Source organism: Nicotiana tabacum, chromosome 20 (genome assembly GCF_000715075.1).
Source record: "Nicotiana tabacum cultivar K326 chromosome 20, ASM71507v2, whole genome shotgun sequence".
Taxonomy (NCBI): Eukaryota; Viridiplantae; Streptophyta; class Magnoliopsida; order Solanales; family Solanaceae; genus Nicotiana; species Nicotiana tabacum.
This window is the reverse complement of record NC_134099.1, coordinates 5,772,447-5,797,916: the sequence shown is the minus strand read 5'-3', so window position 1 is coordinate 5,797,916 and position 25,470 is coordinate 5,772,447. Positions and strand designations below refer to the sequence as shown.

At 33.1% G+C, this 25,470-nt stretch overlaps 2 protein-coding genes across 3 annotated transcripts; one reads left to right on the top strand and one right to left on the bottom strand.

Annotated features, from left to right (window-relative positions):
* The first annotated feature begins 17,244 nt into the window (after positions 1-17,244).
* On the top strand, positions 17,245-22,577 carry LOC107775633 (transcription factor TGA2.3-like). 2 transcript variants are annotated; one of them, XM_016595382.2, is made up of 11 exons: positions 17,245-17,555; positions 17,865-17,968; positions 18,095-18,171; positions 18,826-19,065; positions 20,136-20,213; positions 20,321-20,380; positions 20,989-21,066; positions 21,154-21,211; positions 21,304-21,575; positions 21,657-21,902; positions 21,993-22,577. In XM_016595382.2, exons 1-11 carry the CDS (start codon positions 17,464-17,466, stop codon positions 22,143-22,145), a joined length of 1,458 nt encoding a protein of 485 aa, XP_016450868.1. In that variant the 5' UTR covers positions 17,245-17,463; the 3' UTR covers positions 22,146-22,577. The 2 variants fall into 2 exon arrangements, with proteins under 2 accessions (XP_016450868.1, XP_016450867.1); XM_016595381.2 differs by having other exon boundaries at positions 18,089-18,171.
* Positions 22,578-22,716: 139 nt separating this feature from the next.
* Positions 22,717-23,807, bottom strand: LOC107775632 (uncharacterized). The gene is made up of 2 exons (XM_016595380.2): positions 23,354-23,807; positions 22,717-22,915 (listed from the first exon to the last, which is right to left on the bottom strand). The coding sequence occupies exons 1-2, from the start codon at positions 23,721-23,723 to the stop codon at positions 22,857-22,859; spliced, it is 429 nt and encodes a 142-aa protein (XP_016450866.1). The 5' UTR covers positions 23,724-23,807; the 3' UTR covers positions 22,717-22,856.
* Between the last annotated feature and the right edge of the window lie 1,663 nt (positions 23,808-25,470).

Genomic DNA, 25,470 nt, shown 5'->3' with positions numbered 1-25,470 from the left:
CAATTCAAAATTCCAACAAGTCTTTGCCTCGCGAATTCGTGCCCGAAATTCTCAAATCTATTCATAAATAATTCGATTCAGTCAATAAAAATTATAGGAATTAATTCCATATGAAATTCTACATTTTCCATTAAAAATCCGAGATTGCACTAAAAATTCGCTCGTGGGGCCCTCGTCTCGGAACCCGACAAAAATTACGGAATATGAAACTTCATCCAACCACGAGTCTAACCATACCAATTTTACTAAAATCCGACATCAACTCGACCCTCAAATCTTCAAATTAAATTAAGAGGGTTTTCAAGATTTTCCCTACTAAAATCACCAATTAAGTGCCAAAACTGGTAATAGATTCAGGTAATCTAACCAAAATTAAGTCAAGAACACTTACCCCGTTGTTTTCTCTGAAAATATCCCGAAAATCGCCTCTCCCCGAGCTCCATTTGCTAAAAATGGAAAATGGTACATTCTGTCTAGAATGTTTTCGGGGTTACTGTTCAGGGGGTACTGTTCATGGCTATTGTTCATGGGACTGTTCATGGGGTACTATTCACTGCTATTGTTCACGGGGTACTGTTCACGGGTACTGTTTCTGCAATTTTTCTGAAATTTTCTACAATTTTTCTAAGTCCGAAATCACTCCGAGACACCTCCGAAACACTCCCGAGCCCTCGGGGCTCCTAACCAAACACATACACTAACTCAACAACATCCTACGAACTTAACCGTGCGATCAAATCGCCAAAATAACGTCATATACCACGAATTAAGCTTTAAAATCCAAGAATTCTTTCAAATTTCATAAAACATCAAATTTTCCATTTTTGAGTCTGAAACACGTCAAACAACGTCCATTTTCAACCAAACTTTACAGAAAGTGCTTAAACCATATATAAGACCTGTACCGGGCGTCTGAACCAAAATACGGGCCCGATACCATCACTTTCTAACCAAATTTCATTTCCATTTTCCTTAAATATTTTCAGAAAACAATTTTACTCAAGGTAGACTGCGTATATCATATCCCTTAAGGTGCGACTCTTCCTTGAATACTGCGTGAACGCAAAATATTTCATGGATCGAACTGTTTATCCAATTCTCACAAAGTTGTTTTTGTCACATGGTCAAGTCGTGAAATCAGTCACTGATACTTGAGTCAGGATAGATTGCTTATATCACATCCCTTAAGGTGCGACACTTCCTTGAATCATGCGTGAGCGCGGAATATTTCGTGGACCGAACTGCTTATCCAATTCTCACAAAGTTGTTTACGTCACAAGTTTGAGTCATGAGATAAGTCACTGATACTTGCATCATGGTAGGCTACCTACTCCCTCTGGTTCACAATAAGCGACCAATTTGCTTTTAGCACGCCCATTAAAAAAATACTAAATTTTATACAAAAATACCTGCTATGACTAAACTACCCCTAATTAAATATTTAATGTGAGGAGTAAGAAAACTTTTTAGGTATATGTACATAGGGGTTATTTTGTAAAAATAAATTGAATTCTTTCTTGATTACATAACTAGACACTTATTTTGAACCAAAATGAAAAAATAAATTGATCACTTATTGTGAACGCGAAATATTTAGTGGACTGAACTGCTTATCTAATTCACACAAAAGAAAAAAAAAGTAAGGAAAAAAATTGAAGAGGTCATGTGATGTTATATTTCCAGGTGCAGGGGAATAGGTATAGGAGTAAAGACAAGATAAAGCCAAAGTAGAGAAAAGATTTAGAAACCAGAAAAAGGGCCGTATCAAATGCGTCAGTTTATTTGCAGCAAATAAGACGGGCCCGTACACTCATAAACCTTTGTCACTTCTCTTTCCCTAACCAAATTGCTGCACTATGCAGATGGCTTGCTTCCAAGCAAAGCCTTTTATTTATTGCCTTCCTATCCTTTATTTAATTCTCCAACTCCCACACACACACTCTTAAATGGCTCGCACACATGATGTTGCTATGAGCAGAGAGGCATACCCAGGGGCGAGGTTACATTCCCGTATGGTGGTCAATTAATCACCTTTCGTCGGAAAATCACATTGTATATTAAGTAAAAAAATTAGATTTTAGACGTATATAACATATATTGAACATAATTTATCGGGGATTATTTTTAATTCTTTCAGGTTTAAACACTCATGAAAAATTTCCTATCTTCATCACTGGGCATAGTAGAACTGCTTTGTAAGCGGTATCGTGTGTGGGTATATATATATTATTTAGTATTATTTTTTTTACTATTTGAAAGCCTTGTCCCAATAGTTTAGTCGAATATTATTGCAAAGGGAAATGTAGGTTTAATACGGACATTACGTAGCCATTTTTAAGCATGTTGTTTAAAATATCTCCATAGTTTACAATGTATTTACAGATTAGTCAATTTCGCTCAATTTCAGGACGCGACGTCCTAGAATTTAAACCTCAAAATTCAAATTTCAGGACATCGTGTCCTAAAGTTCAAAAATTGTGTCCTGAAGTTCAAATCTTATGTCCTGAATTTTAAACTAGTGGTTCAGAAATTCAGGATACTTAGTCCTAAGTTATAAATTAACACCTCAAAAATTCAGGAGACTAAGTCCTGAATTTCCAAATTCAGGATACTTAATCCTGAAGTTTTGTTTATTTGGCTAATCTTTAAATACATTGTAAATTATGAATATATTTTAAATAACAAGCTTAAAAGTGCCAATTGTTGCACTTTGCCCGTTCAATTCTCCTTAGCCTCAACTTTTTAACAAAAATATTCGCTCAAAGATTTTTAAAAAAAAAATAGAATGTTTAGGTCTAGATTCAAACCTACGACGTTTACAAGCCCAAATACAAGCTTGACCAGCGGACCAATAAATACTCTTTGCAAGTAAGTGATGTCATTACTATATATTGGTTCAATTTTGCAAAATATTAATGTAAAAATTTAATATTTTTTCTCGAAAAAGTGGTGTCGGATGACACCGCTTCCACCCATGTGCATTCGCCTCTGGCGATGAGATGGATATGATTACAAGTTTCGGATTCAAACTTTAAAAAATCATGTTTAATGATCTTTACGCTATTGCAAATTTGAATTAGTCAAGTCTTTGATATGAATATTGAACACTATGCGAAAATTCCAGATATCTTGATTTTATTTGAAAAGCGAAAATCTTGATGGAGATGTGCTTCTACCTTCAATCAATCTTTATGTGATATGAATTATTATCCAGTAAAAAATGGGTTGAATAATGAACTTTATATAAACGGGTCGAATATGAATAAAAATTATATTATCCATTTTTAACAAAATAGATAATTAATGTGTTTAAATTTTATATTTGTAAAGCTTCAAATTGGGGGTTCATCAAGTTTGGGAGACTAAGAATTATCATATAAATGATTATATTCAAGAAGTCATGGATAATATGAATATTAATATTATCCGTCGAATAATTTATTTTTTATTTATCTCAAATATGGATCGAATCAAATAATTTGTCCGTTTTTAACCTGTTCATATCCGACTTAACACGTCTTTTTGTCACCCCTAGTCAAGACCATAAATATGAATATAAAAGAAGCGAAAAGAATATTGAAGAACTTATTCTAAAATTAAACTAAATGGAAATTCTCATTCCACATCCCAAAAGCTTTACAATCAATCACATCACCATCACATCATCTTTTGTGCCCTAAATATTCTGATAATATTGATCACTATTCCCTATATTATACTATAAACTTTTTAACACACTGTTTAAGAACGCCTACACACCTTCCCAAGACCTACTTGTACTACTCAGAGAGTCATCTAACAAATTTCAATTCCATGAATGAGTATTTCTTAAGTAGACCAAAAAAAAAAAGAATTGATAGAATTTTGTGTATAATAAAGTACTACATTTCATTTGTAACATAAAATATTGAATTACTGATGTATATCGTCTAATAACTAATAGAATACATATATAAAATCTTTTGAGGAAGAGTGGGCTGACGAGGATATATATATAAATTTCTATAAAAATGAGTGCACATGACACTTTAAGCGAACTTCACCTTTAAGATAATGTTGGGGCAAAGCTTATTAAGAACGCCGAGTCTCTAACATTAAAGTATGTTAACAAAGGCGGACCTAGGATCGATGGTCACAGGGACACTGTTATACAGTTAATATAAATTTATCATTGTATAAAGATTATTGCGAGCGTCTATTAATATTTGACTATTTTTAGAAGATATTTGCAAGTCTATATAGAGATTTTACTGAAGTTTTTGGGTGCCACTGATCCCTCTCCCTATTATGTACGTCCACATCTAGATATGCAACACGTTAGGTGACATTTACATAGACAAATTTTATATTTATAAATATCATACAAGTTTTGGTCCAAAGTGAACAATATAGTTGGTTTGTTGAGATGTTGTATAAACCCACACCAAAGCCCCATAATCGTTTAGGGATCATTCGTGGCGAGGGTCGAATCCAGCCTTCTTAGGGCTCGTTTGGCACGAGGGATAAGGCATAATTAATTTTGAGATTAAATTTGAGATGAGTTTATCTCATTTTGGGTGGGATAAAATTCCAGTATATCTTGGGATTGCAATGTTTTTTTATCCATACGAGAGGATGGGAAAACTAATCATAGGATAAATAATTCCGAAATAATTAATCATGAAATAACTTATTTCCAACCAAATGGCCCCTTATTGTTTTACCAGGTTAACCCGGCCTATTTTAATTTAAGCCTCGAATAAACTCGTTTAAACTTTACAAACTCCAAAAAGTCAATACCACTTGGGATTGTGGTGGGATAAATAAGATCATTTTCAACTTTAATCAGAATTCTCGAGTTCAAACTCTCTAAATTGGAGAATTTTCGGATAGGAAAAACGTCACTCTTCAATTGTCTCTATGCGACACAAATCTAATCAGACCAGTGACTATCAAATAACGAATATCGAATGATTAAATAAAAGAAATGAAATTGGGCTGATTCAATTGCCAGTGTAGGCATTACAGTCTCACCTAATCTCAATTCTATTTCGATGTAAACTCTTTTTTTTTGTAATAACATTGAATTAAAAAATATAGTAAATTAATGATCAGCGTAAAATTAGTGAACTTACTGAATTCTCGTAACATTGAATACTTATAATTGCACTAAAAGTTAGCCTAGTGTTTATATTACATAGAAAACATCAAAAGAGTTATATCCAAGAATCAAAACTATTAAATACTCTTCCCCCGCTCACTTTTATTTGTGTATTATTTTAAAAATAGATTTTCACTTTTACTTGTCACTTATAGCATATTAAGAGAAGAAAATTTATTTTTTCTCGTTATACCCACCGTATTAATTATTTATTTCAAATCATTTTCTTAAATTCATTAAAAATGTATATCAGTTAATATGACTATCATGATAAATTATACACCTTATTTATTATTTTTTAAGAAATGTGTAAGTCAGTAATTGACAAGTAAAAATGAATGGAGAAAGTATTTGGGAATAAAATATACATAGAGTAAACTAATAGATCTTCCCATAAGGTAATATAAACTTGAAAAAAAGAGGAAAAGAGAAAAGGAAGAATAAGGTGATACACATTTGTTTTATAGGCACAGAAAATGACAAGCATTACTTGCATCGAGCATCTAATATATTAACCTACCGTATATTTTTTTACTTTATAGTACATAAGGATTTTAATGTTTTATGCTTTTTCACCATGTGTTTGATACATTATCCAACTTATGGGACAGTATTGAGTATGTTGTTGTCTCGTGTAAGGTCCATTAGATGAGTAAAAACTTTCTAATATTTTATTTTAATTCTCAAACCTCGGATCTGAAACATCTAATTAAGAACCCGTTTGGACATAAATTTTCAAATATTTTATTAAAAAACTGATTTGGGTGAAGTTTGATATGAAACTGAAAATGTATTTGCGCATGAATTTTGGAGCAAATTTTGACACGTTAAAAAGCTATTTTTTTCCTTTTTCTTTTTCCCGATAAAAAGTCCCAAAAAGAGGTTTTAAGCTATATTTGTTAAAAGAGGTTTTTTCCAAAACTTATGACTAAACGCCTACTAAGGGGCAGTTTGGTTGGAAAGATGTTATCCTGGAACTGATTATCCCGAAAATAGTTATTCCACTTTTTTATGGGGATAAAAAAATCCTACAATCCCGAAATAATTAATTCCGATATCATAATTTTTTCACAACCAAATATGAAATAAACTTTTGTTAAATTTAAACCTAAAATTAATTATTCCTTGTCACCGGTACCAAACCATCCCAAGGGTGAAGGACCATTCAATCACAGCCATTGATGGTACAAGAAGCCTATTTCGTTTGTTAGTAGAAACTCAAAGTGAAATTTCAGTTTGCTTTATCAAAGTACAATATCTTACAGTATCTATTGTAGGTAAAATTACGGACTACACTCCAGTTTTACTTACAGTAAAAACCATAATAACACGTAAGAAACAATTTTCAAGAAGAGACTGCACATATTGCAGAGTTTCTGCAAACACTGCAAACATAAGGGACCTTTCCGCACATAAATCATAATAATGAAACACTCACAGACAGAACAAAAGCATCTCTACTCAACACTATAACTAATGCTATTTAAAACTAGGCCAAGTACTTTTGTTATAGCTTTGATATTTATTTATTTTTTTGTCTTGGAAAGTGCACCATTATGTTTTTTTATTTTTTATTTTTTTAAAAGATAAAATCTCTAATACTGTTCTCATATCCAAATTAAGACTAGAGAATCTTGCAGTCATAATTTATGCGTTATTTATTAAGTTGAAAATGTTGATTAGAATATAATAAGAAAAATTATTACTATAATATAAATTATGAATAGTTATATGAGATAACAATTCACTATATAAAAATATATAAAAAATACCGAGAGAACAACAATATAAAGAGAGGCACACACAAGTAGGGTTGTGCACGGTCGGATCGGATTTAGTACATTTTGGATTCGGATTTCGGATTCTAGAAATACAATCCGAATCTGATCAGAATTATATCGGATCGGATCGAATTTTAAAGTTTGGATCGGATCGGATTTCGGATCGTATTATTATGCCTCAAAGTTACAAACTAATATGTATATTTTCTTTGTAAAAGAGGAAATACATTAAGAAAAATTCATGTTTATGCAATTATGAGAGTATTATGGTGTCAATATAGCTAAATCTAGCAATTGTAAAGGTAATAACTTGGAAGAAGATGTAAAGAAAGTACTGACAATCTGAAACTAAAGTGTAGTATTTATCCTAATAACTTCGAATTTCGAATCAAATCGGATTAAAATATACAATCCGATCCGAAATCTGAAATTTTAATAAACACAATCCGAAATTCGAAATCCAAAATTGAATGGATCGATTTGGATTTCGAATATCCAATTCGAATGAACAACCCTACACACAAGTGATAAAATAACACTTGTCCCCAAATAATTTCTCCGAAATAAGACTCTCAAATCTGATCATTTCGATCTTAATAATTAGTAGCTAGAACGGTGCTAAATGTTTTGGTACAATTTAAAACGAAAACAACAACAATAAATCCATCATACTCCCACAAGTGAGATAGTAATTTATTCATCATATGATCTTAAATTGCTTCTCTAAACCATTTCAACATGATTTCAGGGAAAAGTTTTTTTCTCATTTTTTTCTGGTGTCCCTCGTAATGGAGAGATTTTTACCTAAAATAAAAGGGTAATTTTATAAGAAAATGTTTATATTGATGGTGGTCGCGTGGTATTTTATTTCTTCCTCTAGGATAAGTCATAATTTGATCAGATAAGCTATCTCACCATTCATCAAATAAAGAAAGGATTTAAATTAACTAACATGTAATGAATTCTCACATTATTATTGTATTATAACATGTTATAGTATCAATTTTTTTAAAGTTATGGGTTGATGTTTTATAAAACAAAAGTGTGAGTACATTTTTCTCCATAACGCTGCATAGAACTTGAACGTTTAAAAAAGACTGTAAACTTTAAAATGAAAGAATTTGATAATACAACATCGTAACGATAAAAAGAGCGATATAAATAAGCAAGAAAAATTCTTTGATATTTTTTAAGTATTTTTAACTTTCACGTATGAAATTTATCCAATTATTTGTCACAAACCACAATTAAGTGCGATTCATAATAAACGACTTTTTGGCTTTTGACATATTCCTTAACAAAAATACTAACTCAACAAAAAAAGATGTTTTGATTAAATTATCATTAATTAAAATTTGTATATTATTATTGCTTGTTTGGCCAAGCTTCTCCAAGAAGCACTTCTTTTACCAAAAAAAAATATATTTTTTTTTCAAATTTGAAGCGTTTGGCTAAGTTTTTAGAGGAAAAAAATGCTTTTGAGTAAAAACAGAAACATGTTGGAGAAGCATAAAAAAGTTATTTCTCTCCAAAGGCAAAAAATTTTTGAAAAACACTTTTGAGAAAAATATATTTAAAAGTAATTTTTAAAAGCATGACCAAATATTAATTGTTGCTCAAAAGTGTGTTTCAAATAAATTAGTCAAATACAAACTGCTTTCACTAAAAGTACTTTTGGGAAAAAGCGTTTTTGAAAAAAACACTTCTCAAAATAAGCTATCGTTTGGCCATAGATTCCCAAATTTATTTTGAAAATCTGATTTTGGGTGAAGTTTGGTTTGAAATGAAAATGTGTTTGGACATACGTTTTCAAAACATATTTCCCAAATTTATTTTTGAAAAACATGTATATTATTAGTGTTCGTAAAGATTTTGGTTCAAAACCAACTATTGAGCTTGTTTTGGGATTTGAGATTTGATCAAAATATAGGCAAAACCTATGGTCAAACATGTGTTTGTTAAATAAAATCCAAGTTTATTTTGGTAAAATCTATGGTCAAACGGATCATAAGTTGAATTTTACAACATGGCTAAATGGGCTAAAAATTTGACACATAAAGATATATAAATAAGGAAAAAATAAAAAAATTAAATTAATTTCTTCTTGATAACGTAGAAAAATATTTAGTTTGAAACAAAATGAAAATGGAAATATGTCACTTATTATGAACCAAAGAAAGGACTTTTAACTCCATTTTATGCTTATTTTTGCTCAAAGGAATATCTTTTTTTGGTGCCTTAATTTTTTCATTAATATCACAGCAATTTTAGCATGTGGATTCTAGCGATAACTCCATTTTTGTACCAAAACAATACTCCACGTAACATATTGGAAAAAGCAAAGTGTTATGCATAAAGGTGTTATTGGGAGCCTAAACTGCCCAAATGGCAAAGGGGTCAATTTCATAATAATGACAAAAAAATCTGAGAGCCTGTCCCCAGACTATCTAATACTACTTAAGATTCGTTTGATAAGATGGATAAGTTAAAATAATTTTGGAATAAAATCCGTTTCGGCAGAAGAATATTTTTGTTATAAAATAAAGAATGTAAAGTAAAGATAATTATAGAGAAAAATTGATATATTATTCGAATTCAAACTGATGTATATAATGAACTGAAATCTCTTCTATTTATAGAAGAAAGGAAGCTGCTGTGTAAACTGCTATTATACTAGATATGGATAATCTTCTACTGAAAGCTATGTTTATCCATAACGGAGTACTGAAAGGATAATTTTATTATAACCGGTATGGATAATCTTCTATCGGGGATAATATTTATCCATAACTAGGTACTGAAAGGATAAGCTTATTATACCCGGTATGAATAGTCTTCTGCCGGGGTAATGTTTATCCATAATCGGATATCGAAGTGATAAGCTTATTCAGGAAGCTTATTTCCAATAGAGTACTTAAATAGATAAACATATTTACGGTGGAGTCTCATATGGATAAGCTTCTTCAGGAAACTTATTTACAACGGAATACTAAATGAACATCCATAATATAATATATTTATAACACTCCCCCTTGGATGTTCATTAAAAGATAATGTGCCTCATTAAAACCTTACTAGAAAAAACCACGTGGGAAAAAATCCTAGTGAAGGAAAAAGAGTACACATATTTAGTAATACGCATTGTTGACTGCCTCATTAAAACCCTTATAAGGAAAAACCTTAGTACGGAAAAAAGAGTACAACGCGCATTTTACTCCCCCTGAAGAAAACCTTATTTCAAATATTTGAGTCTCCGCATTCCAATCTTGTATACCATATTCTCAAAAATTGATGTTGGTAAAGACAATCTGCTGGATTGTCACTTGAACTAAGTTGATGCACATCAATGTCACAATTTTCCTGAAGATCATGTATGTAGAATAATTCCGGTGAAATGTTCTTCGTTCTATCTCCTTTTATAAATCCTTCCTTTAATAGTGTTATGCATGAAACATTGTCTCCGTATAATATTGTGGGTCTTTTATCACATTCAAATCCACATGTTTCTCGAATGAATCACTGATCTCAATCATATGCACTCCTTGCTTGCCGGTTTGAAATCGAGCTTTATGGGTATCGGATAAATAACCTGCATCTGCATTACCAATACGATCTGCACCACTTTTGTTAGCATTAGCAAGATAAATAAGTGCACCATCTACACCGAGATAGAGTATTTCAGGACCAAGGAGCTCATCATCCTCTTCTAGAGTTTGGAACGAATCCTTATTCACTTCAAGTGATTGAATATTCATTGGTGTACTTAATGAGTACACTTTGTTCATGTAAAAGTATTTTCAAGACCCTCTTGGAGCTCTTCCGGAGTTCCAATAAGATTTATGTCACCAACATAAACAACAAGTGTAACAAATTTTGATGACATTTTCTTTATAAAAATACATGGACAAATAACATAATTTATGTAACTTTCTTTCAGCAAATATTTAATGAGGCGATTATACCACACACACACAGACTGCTTTAAGTCGTACAAAGATCTTTATAATTTGATCGAGTACATTTCTCAAAGACTTTGAATTATATGCTTCAGGCATTTTCAATCCTTCAAGGATCTTCATATAGATTTAGTCAAATAAGTCATATAAGTTAAGACTTGTATCTAAATGGTATGACATCTTTAAGTGTCTGAACTGCTAGTCCGATCCTCACAATCTTTTATAATATTGTGCACTATATTGTATTAAATATATCGTCGACGATCATTTTGTGTCAGTTCCAAAGCGACATAACTTGTGGAGATCTCATCACTTTCTTTATTGTCAGGTACCTGAACTTTTTCGGGAGTTTCATGAAATGTTATGTCATGGGCTCTTCTAGAGCTTATTTCCTCCTCATTATGGTCATTTTGATCATTAGCTCCTACTATTTTTCAAGGATTGTTACCTTTGAAACCGATTGGTCTACGACGCTTCATGCGTACAGTAAACTCTATCCTTCAGGGATTTTAATTTTAATAGGAGCATTTGCAGCTGAAATATGATATTTAATTTTGGATCAGCAAATGCTTCTGGCATTCGACTTGAATTATCTTCTAAGTGAGGATCATGATAATTCGATTCATATAGCATATTTTTCAACTGTTTATTCCATCCCCCAAATGTTAGAAAAACTAACATATATCCCCAATCATCTTTGGGAAACATATCTTTGTGTATTATGGTAGAGAAATTAATCATATACCACGCAACAAAAGATAGTAAAAATATTTGGTTTCTGATCCTAAACCAATTGTGAAGGGAGGACTTATCATATATTGTTGATCTGATGCATACAAGTGCTGCTATATGCAATTTAGAAAATCTTAGACCAACACATGAAGCTTTGTTCTCATAAGCAATGATTTAGCCATTAATAAGAGGTATTCAATGCTAAATCAGCTTGGATATAAACCAGCATCATCAAGATGAACTGTCTTGATTTCATAATCTGAAAATTATGCTCATAATAGAGAAAAGCAATTCCAAATGCCAAACTGCAAGTTGACAATAATTACACATGTAACCATCTCATATAGGGCTGTGCACGGATCGGATCGGATTTAGCATATTTCGGATTCGAATTTCGGATTCGGATTCTAGAAAATGCAATCCGAATCCGATCCGAATTATATCGGATCTAATCGGATTTTAAAGTTTGGATCGGATCGGATATCGGATCGTATTATTATGCCTCGAGGTTAAACTAATATGTATATTTTTTTTGTAAAAGAGGCAATACATTAAGAAAAATTCATGTTTATGCAATTATGAGAGTACTATGGTGCCAATATAGCTAAATCTAGCAATTGTAAAGGTAATAACTTGGAGGTTGATGTAAATTAAAGTGTAGTATTTATACATGTCCTAATAATTTCGGATTTCGGATTGGATTGGATTAAAATATACCAATCCGAAATCCGATCCGAAATCCGAAATTTTAATAAACATAATCCGAAATCCGATCCAATCCGAAATTCAAAATTGAATGGATTGGTTCGGATTTCGGATATCCGATCCGAATGAACAGCCCTAATCTCATATATGCACCTATAAATGGTTCACATGATAGGTGAACGGGCCCATATTCACCTTTTATATATTTCAGAATCAGAGGTCTTAGTCCCAACTTTAGCTGGTATAATCAATTTATTATGAGAGCAAGCAACACATGAGAATTCCTGAAGAATCTTCTAGTTCTTTAGTATATGCTTATCTGAATTCTCAAATATCTCATTTAAAAATGGCAAATGAAAACTTCAAGTTTATCATGTCATGTGTTATCTCTTAGTAAACTTCTGGTTTACTATGGCATAAACTTTTGCTTTAGTAAACTTCTGGTTTACTGTGATACATGATATAGTACAAATTAAAGAATAAGACGGGTAACTTCTCACATACATATTATTTTACCCCCTATGATTGTGGAAACATGAAGATTATCAATCTTCCAATCATTTGTAGTCTCAATATGATAGCCATTTGTATAAGTAAACTTCAGGTTTACTACAACATATGTTTTGACCATAATCATATAATATGAATGACATATTTGTATATAAGCTCTTCGAGAGCCTTCATTTATTATCCACAATCTAATATTTATCGGGCACTACTAGTGTCATGTATCCTTTAGGCAAACAGTTAGCTCTTCAGGAGTTGTTGATACATTTTGTATTGTCAAATATTTCTCATACACTTCTGGTATCATGAGAGAAAATCACAATCAAATAAACAATGTAAAATAATTGTTTAAGCACAAGAAAACTCTTCTTCATAATATTTTTCTACTTCAGGAGGCAATTTCAATTGTGTTACTTCTTCAGGAGTAAATTTAAAATACGAAATATTGAGTATATATTCCTTTAATTATATTACCTCTTCTGAAGGTGAATTGTGATATATTCACATCAAGAGCGCGTTCATATTTACCCGATTTATTAATATTGTTACATTCACTTCAGGGAATAGATTAATATTATCCAAAGTTCCCATCCTTCAGGAAATCGAACGTAATTATCTAAATGTGCATTAATCACATCAAATTGTGATGCCTCAACCTCTTTTAAAATATTTACTACTTCAGGAGCAAATCGAGGTGTGCATTTAATATAGAGAATATTTATGTAGCTTATCTTCAATTGTAACCATCGAAAGCCTAAATTATCACTTCTGGTGATCATAAACATATACCACTTCTGGTGGTTAACAAAATATAATTACAATGAGATATATGAAATATAACTACTTCTGGTGGTTGTATATTTCTTGTAAACTATGCTAAAGTTTAAGTTGATCTAATAATATTATCCATATTCTTCAAAATGACATAAATAAGATATATTATAGTAAACATCATTATCAAATCATAATTTTTTTCTTTGTGTACAACAATTACATAACCATACTATCTATTACAAACAACAAAAATTAAAATATTTACATTTCAACAGATTCACCATTGATTACATGACTTGTTTCTCCTTCTGGGAGTGCAAGGTAATCAGTTACATCCAAATGCATGAAGTCTAAATTAACTTCCGAAATAAAATTTGCTTCAGCATTTTTCTATGTCTTCTTTAAGGAGGCTTGATAAAACTCAACCAGGTGCTTTGGCGTACGACAGGTACGTGACCAGTGCCCCTTTTCTCCACACCTATAACATGCATTTTCTGCATTTGGTGCTTGCACCGCTTCATGCTTTTGTTCCTTTCTTTTCCACTGCTAGTGGCGAGGAGGGTTCTTTGGTGCATTATTATTACCATGATCAGAGTTTCTTTCCCGACCACGACCATGACCACGACTGGGGCCACGACCTTTTCCACGTTTAGCCTGGTGGAAGTTCGTCTCATTCACTTCAGGGAATGGACAAGAACCAGTAGGTCGGCTTTCATGATTTTTCGTTTATAGCTCATTATGTTGCTCGGCTATAAGAAGATGTGAGATAAGTTTAGAATACCTTTTGAATCCCATCTCTCAATATTGCTGTTACAGGAGCATATTCGAGGCATGAAAAGTGGTGAAAGTTTTCTCCAACATATCATGATCAACAATATTATCACCACATAATTTCAATTGAGAAATAATTCTGAACATAACAGAATTATACTCACTGGTAGATTTAAAATCTTGTAGTCTTAGATGAGTCCAATCATATCGTGTCTGTGGAAGAATGACCATCTTCAGGTGGTCATATCTATCTTTCAAATTATTCCACAGTATGACTGGATCTTTAACAATAAGATATTCCATTTTCAGGCCCTCATCAAGGTGATGGCGTAGGAATATCATTGCTTTGGCACGGTCTTGGTTTGATGCCTGATTTTTGTCTTTGATGGTGTCTGCCAGACCCATCGCATCAAGATGAATTTCAGCATCAAGCACCCAAGACATGTAGCTTTTGCCCGATATATCTAGGGCTACAAATTCAAGTTTAGAAAGATTTGACATTATTTAGGAAAAAGAAAGTTCTTACCTCAAATACTTTCAAAATATTTGCTCGAGATGGCAGAGTCTCGTGCTGATAACGTGTTATAAAATAAAGACTATAAAGTAAAGACAACTATAGAGAGAAACTGATATATTATTAGAATTCAAACTGATGTACATAATGAACTGAAATCTCTTCTATTTATAGAAGAAAGGAAGATGCTGTGTAAGCTGCTACTATAGTAGATATGGATAATCTTCTACTGAGAGCAATGTTTATCCATAACGGAGTACTGAAAGGATAAACTTATTATACCTGGTATGGATAATCTTCTATCGGGGATAATATTTATCCATAACTGGGTACTGAAAGGATAAGCTTATTATACCGGTATTAATAATCTTCTACCGGGGGTAATGTTTATCCATAACCGGGTATCGAAGTGATAAGCTTCTTCAGGAAGCTTATTTCCAATAGAGTACTTAAATAGATAAACATATTTACGATAGAGTCCCATATGGATAAGCTTTTTCAGGAAGCTTATTTACAACGGAGTACTAAATGAACATCCATAATATAATATATTTATAACAATTTTTAGCTTTTTTCGAAGATTTTCTATTTTTTTTTTCGAAATTAGTGTTTCGCCATATAATTTCTAATTCCACTTGAATATAAATTTTGAATTTTTTCGAAAATTTTAATAACTCCTAAAACTTATTTTTCATAATTTTCATTCAGATCACTCGCAAAACTTCAAAAACAACCCAAAATTATATTCATGTCCAAACTCAACTCTAATTTTCAAATATCATTTTTACTTGAAATTTTTTCGGTCTTTTTTGGAATTTTCCAAGTCTTATGTCCAAACGCCCACTTAGTATTGTCTTATTGTTGGTTTGATTATTAATTCAGGGATAAATTATCGTAGGATTAAAAATAATACCAGAGTAATTTATGTTTATCAGAAAGCAGAATAATAACTTTATAATAAAACGGTAAAATTAATAATTCCTAGATTAATATAATATACCAAACGATTAATTAAAAAAATATCAGAATAATTAATTCCAACATGACTAATTTTAATATAATTAATCTCAACATAACTAATGTAACTTGTCTTCAAACCAAACCACCCATTACAGCTTGTTTGGATGGTTGTTATTGTGATGACCCAAAATATCATCTTTAAATTAATTACTCATCTCAGTATTTTTACGACCATAAAAAGCGCTATTAATTATTTCTCGACTTGCGTGCGGAGTCCGTATAAATTTTCGAAAGGTTTTTATATGAAAAATGGATTAAATTATGAATTAGATCTTTAAAACTCAACCGAGTTGACCTCGGTCAACATTTTGAGCAAACAAACCCGGATCCGAGTTTTGACCATTCCGGTAGTATCGTATCACGATTTGGAACTTGCTCATATGCCCGAAATCGAATTCGGAGGTCCCTAAATCAAATTATCGTCATTTAACCAAAAAAAAAAAAGAAATCTAAAGGCTAAATGTTTCCAAAGTTTGACTACGGATTTGACTTTATTTATACCGGGGTCAGATTGATATTCCGAAAGTCGGAATAGTTTTATTATGTCATTTATGACTTGTGTGCCAAATTTGAAGTCATTCCGGATTCATTTGATATGTTTCGGCCCAAGTTTTGTAAATTGAAAAGTTTGAAACTCATAAGTCCGAATAGAGGTGTGAATTGACGTTTCAACATTGCTTGGAACCCTAGGTAAGTCCATATGATGTTTTAAGACTTGTTGATATATTTGGTTGAAGTCCCGAGGGCCTCAAGTGGACTTTGGATGGTTGATGGAGTTTAACTTGGGCATTTCAAGAATATTTCGATGTCGTTTCTTCAAGAATAAGTGGTATCATATTAAGCAAATGAGCTCCAAATTCAGTTTTGATTGAAGCATTAGATCCGTATCGAAATTTCGGAGTCATAACAAAAGAATCGTCCAATTCGGACATCGTATGAGTTATGCATATTTTCGTGTCGATAACAAATTTAAATAATACTATACAAAAAGTTTAAGTAACAATCAAAATAAACATTGTATTTAAAGTAACAATACGATGCAATACAACAAGTAACAACCATCCAAACAAGCTGTTACTCTCTCCGATCCACAATAAGTGACCAATTTGCTTTTTTATTTTGGTCCAAAATAAGTATCCATTTATATAATCAAGAAAAAATTCAATTTATTTTTTCAAAATTAACCTTATGTATGTATCCCTAAAAATTAAATATTTAATTAAGGGTAATTTCGTCACACTAACTATTTTTATCTAAAATTTAGTATTTTCTTAATTGGTGTTCCCAATTAAATTGGCAAGTGGTAGTATTTAACTGTTGCAAATAAAACCTCACTGATGCACAATCTTTTGTTGAAAAGAAATAGATATAGCTTTCAAGATTTTCACTCTCAAAACTTTTCTCTCTTACTCTCTTATATATAACACTTATTATTTGTTGTTGTTTTCTTTCACCAACTTTGTGAAGCAAGCTGCACAAAGAATACAGACAAAATTGTTGGGAGAAGAAGAGTTTATTTGCGTTGAAGTTTGGTGGTGGTGAGAAAATAGAGAACAAAGGAATATGCAAGCTTTCAAAGCAGCAGTATTACCAGCTGTTACTCTTAATAATAATAACAATTCTAATATGTATTGCCACTCATCTTTTTACCTCAGGTACCATTCTCCTCTTTTGTCTTTCATGTTTTCAACTTGATTTGTGCATGTTAATGGAGTTTTAATTTTTGTTTTTTAGTTCTTGTTTGAATAAATGGCATAAAGGGTCAGTTTTTTTTCATGTTTATGTAGTTTAAAATTTTTCTTGTTTTTTTTAGTTCTTTCTTTTAGTAAATGGCTTAAAGGGTCAATTTTTCCCATGTTTTCAATTTGTTTTTGTATGTTTATTGAGTTTTAACTTTTTCTTGGTTTTCAAGTTTTTATGAGTAAATTAAGAGATTAAAGTTTAAATTTTTATGTATTGTACAGAGGTGATGAAGCTAGTAGACATGCAGCAGCACGTTTTGCTGATATTGGAGAGCTTGAACAGTCTACAGGATTTCCTCAAGAAGATGCTGTTGATTTAAGCAGAAGTATTTATTTCTCTTTCTCAATTAAAAAAGTTTATGTTTTTCTTGGTCTTTAAATTCTTGTATGATGTTGACCTTAAAAAGTTTGATTTTTTTGTTGTTTGTTTTTTGGTTTCTTGAAAGGTTCAGTCTATGGTGAGATGAGGCCAAACAATGTTGCTGTTGTTTCTTCTAATAATAACTTGCATTTTGGTGAACTTAATACGGTAAGATCCGCAACCCACAAAAAAGGAACCATCTTTGCAATTATACCTCCATTCCGGTTTACGTAACACTATTTCCTTATTAATCCGTTCAAGAAAGATTGGCTTTAAGCCTATGTTGCCCGGATTCTCCAAAATGTTGCCCCACCCATGTCATATTCTCCAAAAAGCAGTACTTTTGGAGGATATGACACGCGCACGACATTGTCGGATAGTTTGAGCAACATAGCTTTTAACTTCTTACTTCAAAGATCTTGCTTAGAAGAGGAGCCTTGGCTTAACTGGTTAAGTTGCCTCCATGTAACTAGGAGGTCACTGGTTCAGGCCGTTGTCTCTTGCAGAAATGTAACACGGTGCACTAACCAGTTACGCCAAGGCTCCCTGGTTAAGTTGCCTCCATGTAACCAGGAAGTCACGGGTTCAGACCGTTGTTTCTTGCAGAAATGTAGTCTAAGTCTGCATACAATACACCCTTGTGGTACAGGCCTTCCCCGGATCCGGCACATAGTGTGAACTTAGTGCACCGGGCTGCCCTTTACTTCAAAGGTCTTGCTTAATTATGTCACATAAATTGGAAATGAGGGAGTATATCGTATAATATATATGTAGTGTATTGAATTAATGATGTGAAGTGTGAAAACGGGAATGAATGTGCAGAGTATAGGGTCAACGGAAATGGGGTCATCAGAAACAGGAGGGGTGGAAGCAGGGGGAAGGTTTATGTTGCACAAGGCACAAACAACAATGGTGGGTGGTGGTGGTGTAGTAGGTGGTGGTGCTGTGACTTTGGGAAATGGCCATTTTGAGAATTGGGCTGATTCTGGCATTGCAGACCATAGCCACAGTCAGCAGACTGACACTTCCACAGATGTTGACACTGATGAAAGAAACCACCAGGTTTTGAGCTTTCCCCTCCTCGTAATTGCTATTTTTGACATTTAGCTATAGTCTATCCTTGTTTTTTCTTTGTTATTATTTCTTTTACGGCGCGACACAAAAACTAAGGATTCATATATCCGTCTCCAACTTGGTTGTGATTGAGGCACAATTAGGGCTCGTTTGGTACGATGGATAATGAATAATTAATTCTGGGATTAAATTTGAGATGTGTTTATTCTATGTTTATTTGGAATAAAATCACTAATATCTCGGGATTGTAGTATTATTTTTATCCCTTTGGGAGGGTGACATAACAATCCCGGGATTAGTTATTCCGGGACAATAAATCATGGGATATCTTGTTTCCCAACCAAACAACCCCTTATTGTTGTTGTTGCTGTTATAATGGGGATGAGTCATTAGTGGTTATTATTACATTATTATCATGATATGTTGGGCTGGTGAGTTTATAATAGTTTCTTGTGTAATTAATTAAAAAAATGATCGCAACGATCTTGAGATTAAAATGTTATCCTTGAGATTTGAAGGGGAGCCTTAGCATAATTGGTAAAGTTGTTGTCATGTGACCAGGAGATCATGAGTTCAAGCCGTGGAAAGAGCCTCAGAAACAGTCTCTTGCAGCAATGCAGAGTAAGGTTGTAAGGTTGCATATAATAGACTTTTGTGGTCCGGCCCTTTCCCCGGACCTCACCCATAGCGGGAGCTTAGTGCACCAGGCTCTCCTTTCTTTTTTAAGCAGAAGGAGTGGTATTAATTTCACTTATCTGAAGTGAAGCTAGTAGGGTAGCATTAAGATCTTATGTCACCCCAAAATCTTGGTTAATAAATTGAATATATCGATTGATTAATTACTTAGTAAGCAATATTTTTGGAATTTAATGAATGATTTGGTCAGATAGGGGAATGGCCAGGGAATATTCAATTAATGAGCCGGTTGTGGTGTTTTAGCCCCCGAGAGAGAACATAACTCGAGAGGGTAGAGACATCCGGATATGATTTGGTGTCTTTATATCTAAACCAACCCCTATTGTTAACTGTTTGCGTTTATTTGTTTTATTATATCACAGGGCCAAGGTGTTCAACATGGTGCATTAATGGCTGTGGACTCCATTGATCAGTCCAAAGTAAAGCATGGAGATCAGAAGGTGGTTGTAGTTTTTTACTCTCGTCTCTTTCTTCCAATGGTTATCACTCCATTGTATCTGTTGATTACATTTTACTACTGTATTTACTTAAGCAAGATTACTTGCAGACACTGCGCAGGCTGGCTCAAAACCGAGAAGCTGCTAGGAAAAGTCGATTGAGGAAAAAAGTAATGTATTCACCTCTCTCAAATTTAATTGAAATTTACTTGGATCATCCGGTAATTTTTGGTACTTCCTATCCATGAGATTTCTATGGCAGAGTATTTACCATCTACGAACTAGTTGCGTTTGAGCTGTTTAGTTCACTCTAGTCAGTGACTGTGGGATGTCATATAGCTTTTCTTCAGAAAATGTTCCCATTAATGTATGTGTACATTAGCGACGAACAAACTCTCACGCATTACTTCACAGTCTAGATAACATCCAGATGGAATTGAACGCTACAAAAGTAGGAAAAAACAAATGTAATTTGTGTACGGAAGTCCCACTCTATGCAATTATACAGTACATGATATTCTTGCCTTGTATGTTTTTTATATGTTGCTGAAGGGGTGCGTTTTCAAGTTATCCGAAACTTAAAGAGTTTTGCTCTGCTGCAATATTGATAAGATCAAGTCACCTCAGGTGTTACATTATCTCAAGCATGGTTATAGCTCAATATTTTTAGCTAAATGTTTAGGCTTACCAAGTTGTTGATCATTGTGGGTCAATGTGCAATATGTCTTTTAGATACTCGACGTTTAAGTGATTATAATGTTTTTTTTTTTTTGCACAGGCATATGTTCAACAGCTGGAGACTAGTAGGCTCAAACTATCACAGTTAGAGCAGGAACTAAAACGAGCCCGCCAACAGGTATCTCTCTCCTTCCGCAGCTGGTAAGTAGAGGACTCGCTGACATAATTTGACAAGTCATCTCTCTTGCTAATTTCTTGGACACAGGGCATGTTTATTGCTAATGGATATGCGGGGGATCAGAGTCTTTCTGGTGGTGGAAATGGTTAGAAAATTTCCAGCCGTGGTAGCATTCATTTCTTTTGTCATAGTTAACGGCATCGCATTGAACTGGGTAATTTATGATACTTTGCGCAGGGGCATTGGCATTTGACATGGATTATGCACGTTGGCTAGAAGACCATCAGCGACTTATCAGTGATCTCCGATCAGCTGTAAATTCTCACAGGGGAGATAATGAGCTGCGCCTACTTGTTGATGGAGTGATGTTACATTATGACGAAATATTCAAGTTAAAGAGTGTCGGAGCAAAATCAGATGTTTTTCATATGCTGTCGGGCATGTGGAAGACTCCTGCGGAAAGGTGTTTCATGTGGTTGGGCGGATTTCGTTCTTCTGAGCTTCTAAAGGTTAACTTAGGCTCTTATTTAAAGTGTCATTTCGTATTGCTTTTTAATTTCTTAAACTGATGTCTGATTTTGCAAATACAGATTCTTGGAAACCACCTTGAACCGTTGACAGAGCAGCAGCTCATGGGCATATGTAATTTGCAGCAGTCTTCTCAGCAGGCCGAGGATGCCCTATCGCAGGGCATGGAAGCCCTGCAACAATCTCTTGTCGATACACTTTCATCAACTTCTCTTGGCCCTACTGGCTCTGGAAACGTAGCCGACTATATGGGGCAAATGGCAATCGCAATGGGCAAGCTTGCCACCCTTGAGAACTTCCTTTATCAGGTAACTGTCCTCAGTTTAAATTCTCGATAACATGTACTGTACTTTCTTCTATACAATGGAGTTTACCTTTATGATTTCGTTATTTGCTAGGCTGATCTTCTGAGACAACAAACTTTGCAACAATTGCATAGAATCTTGACCACTCGTCAAGCTGCTCGAGCCCTGCTTGTTATAAGTGATTACATGTCAAGGCTTCGGGCACTCAGTTCGTTGTGGTTAGCACGCCCCAAGGACCAACTCTAGTAACACGAATATTCATATCTACAAAAGGAATGCATTTGTAAGTTCTAAATTGTGAAAATAGTGGTTATATGGTAGCTCACAACTTTCAAAAGTGAGTGATTCGGAATTGGTACAATGCCAGCATATAGTTCTTGGCTACTTTCTCGAGCCACACTGTCTCAAAAATATCTTGAGACGATTAGGTATGGATCTGTAAACTATTTTCTAGGTTCTTTAGAGGTACAACTAACTACTTGTACTAGGAATGTTAGTCACCTATTCGAATATAGTCCTTAGTAAATCGTTGCGTGTAAAAGTGTCATCCTTCTTGCTGCTTGTTGCAATTGATGTTGCTTTTTGGTTATGGAGAAAGCTTCTTCTCACATTTCTCTATTTATCTTTTTTCCTATTGTAAAACATCTAGTAAAGTTGTTTCCATATGACCAGGAGGTTACGGGTTTGAGTGGTGAAAACAGCCTCTTGCAGAAATTCTGGATTAGGCTACATACTGTAGACTTTTGTGGTTTGGACCTTTTACGGATCCTGCACATAGCTGGAACTTAGTGCACCAGATTGTCCTTTAAAGCATATGTCGATTCAACTTTTAAATTCATAAAAGAATCTTTACATGGCTAATACTCTAAAACTTAAAGAGTTTTATATGACTGACTATATTGTCTACATGTATATATGATACAATGGATTTATTTTGATTATTGAAACAACTAAGATTTAGCAGTTTCCTGCTGCCACTGGCCTGTATGCTTTTCCTCCTTCAGTATTCTTCCTTCCTGGAGATAGACATAAGAAAAAAGTATTAGCAACAAGAGATAAAATGAAAATTATTGAAATGAGATTGGTGCACTAAGCACTAGCTATGTGCGGGGTTCGGGGAAAGACTGGACCACAAGAGTCTATTGTATGTAGCCTTATCCAACATTTCTACGAGAGGCTGTTTTCACGGCTTGAACCCGTGACCTCATGGTCGCATGAAAACAACTTTATGAGTTACGCCAAGTTTCCCTTCAGATAGTTTTACCCAAGCTATGCGCGGGGTCGGGAGAAAGACCGAACCACAGGGGTCTATTGTATGCAGTTTTATCCAACATTTCGGTAAGAGTCTGTTTTCACAGCTCGAACCCGTGACCTCATGATCACATGACAACAACTTTACCAGTTATGCCAAGACTTCCGTTCAAATACTTTTGTATATGAGAAAATAAACATACTTGGCTTATTTCTTCTTCTGGATTTGACAATATGTGGTATGAAAACTCCTGTTCCATTGAACACTTCATCTCTATTGCCTTTTCTCCACAAATCTGATAACCATTTTGGAACTTTGTTGTTATCCTCTTTATCTCCAGACCAAGAAAAATGAACTCCTGCAGGTTGTAGAACTGAATAAGATTTCATTTCTACTTTGTTTGAGTTCTTGATTTCATTTGAATATTGATCATCTTCTTCATCTTCTGTAGTCAATATTAACACTTGTCTTCTAAGTTCATTGTAAAAATCGTCGCCTTCGAATTCTTCCCAGCAACTTATTCCCATGTTTCTCTGCATCTTTTGTATCAGCTTGTTATTGTAAACTTCCATTGATGATTTTGAAATGATTGCTTGAGTTTTTAGAGTTTTTGCCTTGTGGAATTTATATAGTGTGTGGGGAGGGAAGGTTTTTGTGATTGTGGTCAAAGTTACTAGGGAATTGGAAGTTGGTCTTGTAAGACGCCTCCAAGTGGAAACAAATTCAAAGAATATGTCCACTTTTGTACGTTAGTCTATGCTTCTTGATTAACCATTTATTATTTTAATGACGTGTACCGATGACAAAATAGATTAAAATTATACATTAAAAATATGTTGGGTAAAAAATTATTTAGTATTTTTTGTCTCCGCTTAAATTTGAACCTTGGTATCTTAGATTCACACCCTTAGATGACAAAGCTAACTTATTCTAATGTTAAAACCTTTGAATTTTCGTCTTCTGTTTGCGTGTAGTCGTATAACGTTTGAAATCAGGTCAATGATATGAGTGGACCTTTTGTTCTCACGTAAATTATTGGATTAGTCCCCAAAGTTAAGAAAATGATACTCTACTCAACCTAGAAGGATTGTATTATTGACCTTTATACATTAACTGTTCACATTAATGTCTTCTACCAACTTTAGCAATGTAATTCTTTTTTGTTTTCTTTCATTTTTCTGTTAAAGACATGCTCCCTCCGTTTTAGTTTATTTGAATTTATTTGATTGGGTATAGAGTATTAAAAAAAAGAAAAGATTTAAAAATGTGTGGTATAAAATGAAATACATATATTTTGTGTGGCTATAAAATAATACATAAAGATAAATTATTTCCAAATATAAAAAGTAATTTTTTTTGGCACGAATTCAAAAAAAAAATAGATTCACGTAAATTGAAACAAAGGAAATACTACTTTAGATTCTTCAGAAGTTTAAGACTAACATTAAAAGGATTAAGTCATATGCACTCAGTGGCAGATCTACCCTTAGATTAATAAAAACTTTATATACTATAGTATTAAATTTTCTTAAGCTAGGTACCGCAAACGTAAACTAGATAAACGTGTCATGGATGGTAGATCTTCTTGAAAGCTTGTCTCGTAAGTAAAATCCAACTCGAATTTATTTTGAACCTTCTTGGACTCCCCTTTTCTTTATGCTTCTAATTTCCTTTTGTCTCGGTCTTTTTCCTTTTCGGCTATTTTCCGATTTCCTATTTGTCGTTTTATTAATTTTTATATTTTTCTTTTCTCTATTCTATTTATTTTATCTGCGATAGAGCAAGAACACTCAAATAATGGGCTTCAAAATTTTAAAATCTCATGAAATAGGCATTTCTCTTAATGTCAAATATGTAAATTTCTTCTTTGAAAAAAGAAAAACTTGGGTGTCGATGGGCATTTTTGATTGAGATCAAATACAATTGTTTTAATTTTTTTTGTTTAGTATATCACAAAAATTTGTTCTAATTTAAATCTCTTTACTATTACATTGTGATGATATTTTCGTAAATTTCTTAGAAATAACATGAGATTTATGATTTTGATTTTGGAACTTGTAGTTTATCTAATTTTACACTTACTTGTGGGGTGTAATGTACCTATTGAAGATTCTTTTCTTATTGTGATTGGTGCAATTCTCTTTTTAAAGATGTTATGCAATTTTTTTTTTTTTTAGTATATAGAGAAAATATAATTCCCATAGTGAAAATGTTAATTTTACTTCCTATTAAGTTGACTCAAATAAACTCAAAAGAGACCGAACCAAACCGAATATACATTCCTAACAAATTCTATATTAGTTATGACAAGGTGTGCAT